The 10,371-nt window shown below is 36.3% G+C and overlaps 1 protein-coding gene across 3 annotated transcripts; it reads left to right on the plus strand.

Annotated features, from left to right (window-relative positions):
- The first annotated feature begins 2,356 nt into the window (after positions 1-2,356).
- LOC113755148 (UDP-glycosyltransferase 86A1-like) lies at positions 2,357-5,831 on the plus strand. Of its 3 annotated transcripts, none has more exons than XM_027299215.1 (4): positions 2,357-2,481; positions 2,627-3,412; positions 3,653-4,251; positions 4,484-5,831. In XM_027299215.1, the coding sequence occupies exons 3-4, from the start codon at positions 3,726-3,728 to the stop codon at positions 5,422-5,424; spliced, it is 1,467 nt and encodes a 488-aa protein (XP_027155016.1). In that variant the 5' UTR covers positions 2,357-2,481; positions 2,627-3,412; positions 3,653-3,725; the 3' UTR covers positions 5,425-5,831. The 3 variants fall into 3 exon arrangements, with proteins under 3 accessions (XP_027155016.1, XP_027155017.1, XP_027155015.1); XM_027299216.1 differs by having other exon boundaries at positions 2,627-3,054; XM_027299214.1 differs by having other exon boundaries at positions 2,627-4,251.
- Positions 5,832-10,371: the final 4,540 nt, after the last annotated feature.

Raw genomic sequence — 10,371 nt, forward strand, 5'->3', positions numbered from 1 at the left:
AATGTTTTGAACTCATTCACCACTAATGCCTCAATTAACTTTTCTTAGTCTATTATTATTCATTCTTAATTCTCCAAGACTAATGCACTCTCGAATCGAATTTATCTCGAAAAATGTGTACTCGTTATTCCTTACTGAACGAGCCTCCGAAAAATAAAATTTTCTAACAAAATGTTTTAAAAACGTAAGTGAGACATTGTTTCGTGTAAATGGATTTAAAATGGTTGAAATAAATTATTCGGAGAAAACGGGTGAATAAATAATTAATTAATCCATTAAAATAAGATTAAAATAAGTCGGGTCCTCACAGTCTTGTGGAGAGTGAAACGGGATAAGGATAGAACTTGAGTGGAGGGCTATTGAATAAGTGCATCTTTCGTGGGAGAGAATTCGTGAGAGAAGAACAACAGAGCATATTTGATGGAGAGATTAAGAAAAAGAGGAGAGCAGATTTGACTCTGGTGTTGGATATCAATGGATTTCAATATCTATCAATAGATTTCAATGTCGGTAAGACTTTTGGGATGAAGAAAGGAGCGGATGAAATTAATAGCTAGGCTGGAAGAATTCGGTGTTTTGCAGTGGAAGAGAGAAAAATTGAGCGCATCTGAAATATTGAACCTGAGGAGAGGAAGATGAAATTACAGCATTACCCATTCGCACTTTTATTCTCTTTTATTCCCTTAAGATTATGATTAAGATGTTGAGAAAACATGTTATCTTCAATGTTTTGAAAACCGGACCGGACCGGCTGGTCGGACCGCGAACCGGCCATGTCTCTGGTCCGGCTCACTACTAAAGTTGACTTGTTATAAGAACCGGTCAAAACCGTAAAAACCGTTAGAACCATTCAACCCGGATTGACCCATTGAACCATGGTTTTTTATTTTTCCTAATTTTTTAAACCGAATTTAAAAGTCTTGAAAGGTGACAACGTATCTTCCCAACTTTTCTTTCTAACCCTAATTTCTAATGACGGCTGCTGCACACACTCTCTCATTCTTAATCTCTTCTCCAGTTCTCTTTCTTCTTTTTTCAAATTAAGAATCCAAATTCTCAATGGCATCGGGCTTCTTAAATATGGGGTTTCTAAACTTCAATTCTCTATTTTTTCTTGCAAAAGATTGGATTAATCTCACAAATCTTAACTCTCAAGACATCGTCCAGGTTAGTTTCATTTTTTTTTCACTTATTTGTTTATTACTTGGCGTTTGACAGATTGTATGATTCTTAAGGTCTGCAATTTTTGGTAGTTTTATTTTTGTTGTTCGATTTTCTTTGAAGAGCAATTTGTCTATTTCAGTTTTTTTTTCTTTTTCTTTTGTGGGTAAGAATTTGAATGCCATGAGAGAAAACCAGTGCAGAAAGCTAATTTACTTGATCAACTATTATGTCACAAAACTCAGGATTCAATTCCTATTTTTGGTATTGTATATGTACTTCACTTTTGTTGATTATGTACTGGAAAATTCTTGAAGTACTTTGCACTAAAATATAAATTTATTTTGGCTGCTCTTATCCATTAGGAATACTCAATAACATAATCTTTATACTAGGGCGACAAACGATGTTAGGGACACTATTTAGTGGATTTTCCAAAATATTGCAACAGGCTACACTTGCAATTTTTGTGCCTATTCCAAAGCATGATGATTAAATTGCGTGGCTTGAAAATTCTTCAAGGATGTTTACCGTAAAGGATGCTATGAAAACATTCCGGCCCGAGGTACCGTTGTACATTGGAGTAGTTTAGTATGGTATGAAAATCACATTCCTAGACATGTTTTTATATTGTGTTTTGTATGTAACAAAGACTTAGTACACTAGATTTGAGGAAATGCGGTGTTCTCAGTTGGGGAAAAATTCCTAGAACTTATGAAAATTGGATTCTACTTGTAGAGTGGGGCTTAGATTTTAAGCAATTTTGTTGGTTTGCAATGCTTAGTGTTATTTTGCTGATGTAGTTTGAGGATTTCCTCGTGTATGTGCTACATTGCAAATCATTAATGAAGTTCTTTCTATTTTGCTCAAAAAAAATTAATTTTTTGATAGGTATAACTGAGATGAATTATTTGCTTGATTTTACAATTTAAAAAATTAATCTATAAAAGTCAAGTGGTTTGAAATATTTAACTTTTTATCAAGTGATGTCTTGAATTAGTCTATGAGATTTCTTATTCTGTGCACATGTATTTGTGTAATACATATATATATTTATATATATATAAATCATTGAATCAGGGTTGAACCGGTCCGACCGATTGAATCTCGATCCCCTCATCTTGCCGGTTTAATTAACGGTTCGAGTTTCAAAACATTGGTTATCTTGCCTGCTTTAGCATTTAATAATCCCACAAATCCTCAGATCTCCCCCACACCAATTTCCACCAAACCAAATTTACCATTTCTCTCTAATGTCAATCCAACCCAATCCAATTCATCACACCCAGCCATGAGTAACCAGGCTGAAGCTTCGGACTCGTAAGCAAGCCTTTCCTCTCTCATTCTGTCGTTGTTTTCACATCTCTCCATTTATATTTGGTTAAATAAATCCTGTATTTTTTCTTTAGGGGATTTTCTTTGATGATTTTTCCCTTTGTTCTCGTGGCTTGAATGTGGTTTGCAGGAAAGGAACGAAGGGGATTTCAGTACGGCGATTGTAGAGAGGAAGAAGTCGCCCAATCGGCTCGTTGTCGATGAGGCAATCAATGATGATAACTCCGTCGTGGCCCTGCACCCGGAAAGCATGGAAAAGCTTCAGCTTTTCCGCGGCGACACCATCTTGATTAGGGTTCTTTCCCTCTTTCTGGGAATGGGTTTCAGAATTGTTTGATCGTTTTCGTAGCTGGCTTTGACTTGAATTTTCATTATGGTTAGAGTTTGTGAGGATGTGTACATTAGTGGTCTGGATGGTATATTAAATGGTAATTTTGGACTACTCGATTGAGCGGTTTACTGGATCTGTGAAATTTTGGTGATATTTTTGCTAAAGATTGGATTTTTGGAAACATTTGCTCGTGAAATGCACAGTGGAGATTAGCTAGGGATAAAGTAGTAAGTAAAACTTTAAGCCTTAGTTACTGTGTTTAGCTGTGTCAGTGCTTATCCATTCTGTTTACTTGCAATTTTGCTACTATTGAAAGGCAAATTAGCCCAGGTATCTTCTTGCTTTAGAATATATGCTAGTGGATATTTGGAATATGCACCCGTGAATATGGGGTATAAGTTCCTGTAAATCTTTTACTTGATTATCTTTTGAATCTGAAGACTTCCATTTTCCTATCAAAGATGCCAAGGAACTACTTTGTGTGAGCTAGCAATTGTAAAACTTTTTTTGTGTCGCGCAGGTTGGGGAGCTATATTTATCTTCTTGTGATTTGGAGTATACATGTCCTGTTTAAACATGTCCAAGGTCATTAATATCTTAGCATGAGATTAATTGCAGATTAGTGCTTTACAAACTGGACATGGTCCACAAGAAATTTTTCTTTTACTGATTCCATTTTTTTCTGTTTCTCTATCAATGAGATGCTATTCTAAGATTCCAATTCCCATTTCCCAACGTTGCATTCATTATAAAAATAGAAATGCAAGTGCAGCCCAATAAAGGAATAACCAACGACTTTCTGTTGCCTTCAATTATTGGACACAGATTTGCGAGCTCCTCTACCGCTGCCCACCCATTACCCAACACCAACCATCTATCGCTCGTCCCCCAGAGGAAAATGGCCGGCACATACCGGAAACCCCATGCAATTATGATCCCATATCCTTATCAAGGTCACATTAACCCCTTTGTACACCTAGCGATCAAGCTTGCCTCCAAAGGTTTCATAATCACTTTTGTTAACACCCAATCAGTGCACCACCAGATCTCCAAAGCACAAACGGGCTGCAGAAGAGATGACATTTTCGCCAAAGCCCGTCAATCTGGTCTGGACATACGTTACGCCACCGTCAGTGATGGGTTCCCGCTTTCTTTTGATCGATCCTTGAACGAGGATCAATTCGTGGAAGGCTTAATACATGTTTTCTCTGCCCACATCGATGAACTAGTGGGAAATTTAGTAAATTCGGAAACAGAACCTCCAGCTACATGCTTGATCTCGGATACGTTCTTCGTGTGGGGATCTGTAATTGCCAGGAAACATAATCTCGTCCACGTTTCTTTCTGGACCGAACCAGCTTTGGTCCTCACTCTCTATTATCACTTGGACCTCCTCAGGCGAAATGGCCATTTCGCCTCTCCTGGTGAGTTCTCCTCTGACATCGTTTCCATGACGTCGTTTCGCCTCCTCCGGCTGCTTTCCTTTCCATGACGTCGTTTCCATTATGCAATTGATTAACTACGAATGTACTGCTTGTTTCCTTTGGTGCAACAAAATATGGGTCAGCTTTTAACTTTTTCTAATACGGATTTTGTACAATTGTTCGTTGCTTAAATTAAATGCTTTTTTTTTATTTTGGTTGGAGGTTGGTTTAGTGAATCGCAGGGACAACATAGATTACATTCCAGGAGTTAAAGCTATCGAGCCCGGAGACCTGATGTCATATCTTCAAGCCACCGACATCTGGACGGTGGTGCACCAGGTAATTTACCAGGCTTTTGACGATGTGAAAAGAGCCGACATCATAATTTGCAACACTGTCCAAGAGCTGGAGCTGGAAACAATCTCAGCCCTTAATCGCAAACAGCCAACCTATGCCATTGGGCCCGTCTTCCCAGCTAGCTTTACCAAGAGCAATGTAGCCACTAGTTTGTGGTCTGAGTCAGACTGCACTCAGTGGCTTAACGATAAGCCTGATGGGTCAGTTTTGTACGTCTCATTCGGGAGCTATGCTCACACCAGCAAACAAGACATTTTGGAAATGGCCCATGGGCTCTCATCAAGTGGGGTGAGTTTTATTTGGGTGGTTCGTCCAGACATTGTCAGCTCCGATGAAACTGATTTCTTGCCCGTTGGATTTGAAGACCAGATTAAAGATCGTGGTCTGATTGTACCGTGGTGTTGCCAGATTGCGGTGATATCACATCCTGCGATCGGGGGTTTCTTAACTCATTGCGGATGGAATTCGATATTGGAAAGTATATGGTGTAGCGTGCCGTTGGTTTGTTATCCACTGGTTACTGATCAATTCACCAATCGTAAGTTGGTGATCAATGATTGGAAAATTGGAATTAACCTTTGTGACAAGCAGGCGATCACTAGGGATGAGGTCGTGGAGAAAATTAGTCTTTTAATGAATGGACAAGTTTTGGATGAGTTGAGAGCGGCAATCAAGGAAGTCAGAAAGAAATTAGAACTTGCACTGTCCACAAATGGATCATCGGAGGGCAACTTCCATCAGTTTGTGGAGAAAATCAAGACCCAAATGCGGGAGAAAGTTGGGATAGCTGCTAACGGACACCTTTCTTCTCGTTGACACATGCTTGACAAAGGGTATATTGCGTTCTGCCTTGAGTTTCGGAAGCAATGAAGGTTGGGAGCAATTTTTTTTTAAAAAAAAAATCTTCTCCCCTCTCATCACGTCCTTGTTCCTCTAACTGTCATTTTAGAATTTGAAGCTGGCAGAACCAACTCCGATGGTTATGTGGAATTATTGTTTGATTATTCTTAATAGCACAAGTCTAGGTAATAAAGCGATTATATACTATATATGCTACGATACAAAAGACGAAATTAGTTTTTTTTCTAATGTTTGGTTTAGAGTAAACATGGCGATATGGCATGGTATTATTATTTTTTTTAATTTAAAGGAAGATCTCATTAGTCTTTGGAAGTGTATTATTTCAGCTGCAATGCAATTGTAATGCTGTAACAATTTGACAAGCAGGTATTCATCAGGGAGTTATTAGGAGGGTTCTCAGGTGTTAATTTTTTAGAAAGTTAATAGAAAGCTAATGATCAAACCATTAGAAAAATTCTTGTTATGGACTGGTGAATAATTAAAGTTTTTTGGATGCTTGACAAGAAAAACACTTACCATAAGGCGCCATGGACCCTAGTTAAAGTTTTTTGGATACGTAACAAGAAAAGCAAACAGTACAGTTATGTATTTGAATAGGATACGGGGCAGGGACGGTCATCAGCATGACCGTCCCTGAACGGTCCCCTCACAAACACAACTGTGAGGACTAGAAATAACCACGTCAGGAAGGCTAAAAAATGATGGGTGCTCCAAAAAAAAATTGCACTAGCCCAAACGGTAATAGACGGAGCAAACGGAAGAGTTGAAATTTTGAAAGTTGAAAATTTGAAATAGCTGCACAAAACAAAATTGACCGAAAAGGGTGCTCTCCGAGTCCCTAATAGCAGAAGCAAACGACTAAACCAAGGAAGCAAACGACTGGAGAGTGGTTGAAGAACTGAACTGTTTGCTAACAGAGAAAGCAAACAGTGAGGAAATTGAAGCAAACTTGGTTGAAAGTGAAGGTCGTGAAGCAAACTATTATGAAGCAATCGAAGGGTGGGAAGCAAAGTATTATAAAGCAAACTGAAGCAAACTATTAGAAGCAAACAGGAAGCAAAGTGAAGGTAGAAGGAAACAGAGAAAATTCATCATCTGACGAACTTGGTTCAGTCATGCAACTTAATAGCAGAAGCAACTACGCTCTCCGAGTTCGATGAAACTTAAAGCGTATTAGCATATCAAGGTAACGTGACTGAACTATCGTCTTCAAATGTGGCCAATCATTTGTCACCCAATGCACATCGGTTCAGGGTTTAGAGATGAAATTAGAGTCACTAAAAACATAATATTGGTTGTGAAGAATAGTCAATTTGTACCGTATATGTGTGCATGTGAGCATTCAGCTTTTCAGTGATGGATTATAACGGGATAGTAGTTATCCGATAACCCAGGGTATGTATTGAAGTAAAGCGTTGAGAGAAATTAGGGAAAGATGAGAGAAACAAAGTCACATTTAACAAGTGAATGAATGTACATCCTGTTGTAAATAAGTTACAGGTTATAGCCATCACATTACAATTGGTATGAATCATTGTGCATCCAGTAGTTGGTCCATGTTCATCATGCAATCTTAGTTTGCCCCTCTCCGGAGCATGCAATGTGTATAAAATGGAGGTGTAGAGTTGAATGAGGTGAAGTAGAAGAAAAGAGGCAAATAGATGTGAATAATAAATTGGTGTACTTGGTGTTGTAAATAAATTACATGATATAAGAAATATATTACAATGAGTAGAAAATACTTGTTTGGCCCTCAAAATGTAGAAATAGTATAAAATGCGGAGTTGGCTTAGGCTTATGTCATTAACGAATGACATAAGGTCTAGTGAGCTAAGGAACCTAGAACCGAAATATAATTACCAGAGTGGATGTACATACAGTTAAAAAAGACTTACATCGTGTGACCAACACATTACAGTCCGTATAATTTAATGTACATGGAGTTATATTTGTACATAGATAATGCCGTTGTCTTAGAGTCAAAGTAAAGTGATGTGAATCATTAATCATATTGATAAGCGTAATAATAGGATTTGGTGTACAAGTAATGTGTGATTCATAACACATTATGAATGTTAATATATATTTATGCTGTCGTTTATATACATTTATCGCTTCCCTATTGTCAGGCACATTCAATGTTTCACTCTGTTTAAACTTAGACCAGTGGATTACAATTATAATCATGCCCAGTGTTAGTAGTCATCAATTATTCTGTAATGGATTCTATAAAGTTGTTAAGAAATTATAAAGTTGACTGAAAATTAGAGTAACATTTTTACAATACGATTAAACATGCTTATTTATGATTATGGTATTTTTCATAGAATACTTATGCATGCCAAGTGTTTGTAAATTTGACTTAGTAGACGAATTAAATGATTTGGAAAATTTATCGGCATATAAAATAACAAGAAGAGTATGAAGGTAATCATTACTTGCTTTTTGCATTCTTGTTGTAGGATAGCAGTGATACCATACAATTTAGAATATATTACTGCCTGTGGATGGACGTTCACATCATAGTAAACTGACACATATAAAGATAAAAGATAAGTAAAGTGAGTCATTGTAAATTACACGAATGAAATAAGGAGTACAACAAAATTCTACCAGAATTACAAGGTATTTGAGCGATTGTGGCTATTTATACTTTTTGATAGCATTTTTTTGGATAAATTACTGATAGTTGAGAAATACTTTCATGTATCTCTAAAGAAGGATTCTTCGAAAATTATGAATATACAGAAAGTGAGTTAAAAGTTACAATCTATTGATATGACTGTACATGTATAAATTTTGTTACTTGTAATTGCTTTTAAAATATGGCATAACTTTTGATAACTTGTAGGATTTTGTCTAGATAAGGTGTGTGATATACACCTTGTTTATCATAATGTATGGTATGTTATTCACAATGACATTATATCAAAAGTTTTTACTAGATGGTTATTTATTCCAATCACCTATTAAATTGACCATTAGTGCTTATGAGAATGCATTAAATATTTAGTAGATAGGTAGTTTACTTCAATAAGTAGCATGTATATATATAAATACTTAGTGAATGTACAATCTAGTTGAAATAATATACACTTTGTTACTGACCAAGTACGATGCATAAAACTGTATATCATGTTAGGTGTTAATTACTCGACTATGTATATTTGTAAAAGGGAGATTAGATATAGCGCAACAAAAAGTAGTTACATGAGTTGGAATGTATTTTAGAAACTTTGGTATAGTTGATATTAGCATTTTTTTGTAGAGTGTACACGTTTTTAGTAGGTATGGAGTAATGCTATATCTTATGTATGCTTCTATGACTATGAATTTACAGAAATTAGTCTATTGTTTGAATTTATAATTGATTGTTAGCCCATACACACTGTCACATATATACACATAATATAAGAATAAATTTACTATATAGTTGTTTATTGGTTCATAAAGTTCATATTGACGTATAAATTGGGATCTGATTAACTATACCCTGTATATAATTGTTAACATATTATATCTTATTGATCTTATTTTGCGGTGTATCATGGGCAAAGATAGTTTCTTTTGACAAATCAATGGATATCAATTAATGTTCGCACATGAGCATGGCTTCAACTTTTATTTGGATGCTTCTAACAGCACAATTAGTTATGATGATGTTACGTTGTGTGATGATTTTGTTACGGCCGACATCCCTCCTGATATACCCTTTTTGTTTGTCTTATACAATTATTTGGCCCATATACAACTCGTAGACGTATTCAATGAGCCAGTCAGTGAATGACCGTCCTAACGCTGTTGTTCCCCGAAATCGAGAAAAGTCAAACGGTATGCATATATTTAGTAGATAAAATAAAGTCCTTTTTTTCATATCATAGAGCTACTTTTTCTTTAATAGTAATGGTGGGCACCCGAACGCTATCAAAGCATGCATATTTTGTAGTTAACATATAATGTTTTAATGACATATTATTTTTTATTATCCGAAAGTTCACCGATTGGCTAATCAGGGACCTCATGGAAGTGTCCCTACAGAATGGATGCACTTCAAATTTTCTATATTTTTCAAGCATAACTCCGTCTGAAATATCTTAATGGTCTGAAATATCGTTTTTGTTATAATGTCTAGTCCAATTTAACTTTGTAACTGAGCAATATAGGCATTGTTAATGAGTTGTTGATAGTTGAATAGTTATATTGTACAATGTAGGCGGAGTGTGCGGCAATTTCAACACACTGTGATAAGGATGCATATCATGTATTTTCACCATCACCCCAAGTGACAAACTTTTATCATTACATCACATATTTATGTAGTCTTGTTAATTGGATATTTCGACAGCGTATATCATTAACCGTATGTTCCATTATCTGTATTAGCTGATTTGCCATCGTTACGCATTTCAGGAAAGAAATAACACCTAAGAATTGCAACTAACTGTTGACGTCAACTCCCCTCAGTGTGCAGATTGATAAATGTTGTGCACCTACAATTTTTATGAATACAAATCAATTGGTTGTTCCAAACAATTGAGTTCCGAGTATCCGTCCCCAAAGTTCACCGTATTTACTGATGTTCGTACTTGTCCAGAGATGATATTGCTCAGTTTCGATCGATTCCGTATTGTAAGCTTGTTTTAATCTACAATCTCTCAATGAATTAGTGCTTGCACCAAACATTAGGTGTCTAGCACCAGATTTGCGATGTCTAGCACCATATTTTTCAGACATTAGGTGTCTAGCACCAGATTTACGGTGTTTTTGGACTAACATTTACTAAATGCAGCCATATCGTCCCTACCAGGGAATGCCGCATATGTACGTTACAAGAAGTTAATAAGCTGTTACAACATATTGATGTGCTTGTACAGGCACTTTGTCATATTCCTCTATGTTAAA

Source organism: Coffea eugenioides, unplaced genomic scaffold (assembly GCF_003713205.1).
Source record: "Coffea eugenioides isolate CCC68of unplaced genomic scaffold, Ceug_1.0 ScVebR1_1249;HRSCAF=2069, whole genome shotgun sequence".
NCBI lineage: Eukaryota > Viridiplantae > Streptophyta > Magnoliopsida > Gentianales > Rubiaceae > Coffea > Coffea eugenioides.

Bases quoted from the DNA above. Each gene is read 5' to 3' on its own strand.
- LOC113755148 (XM_027299214.1), top strand. From the start codon at position 3,588: ATGCAAGTGCAGCCCAATAAAGGAATAACCAACGACTTTCTGTTGCCT. The intron at 4,252-4,483 runs GTGAGTTCTCCT...AGGTTGGTTTAG, and splicing joins TGGCCATTTCGCCTCTCCTG to TGAATCGCAGGGACAACATA.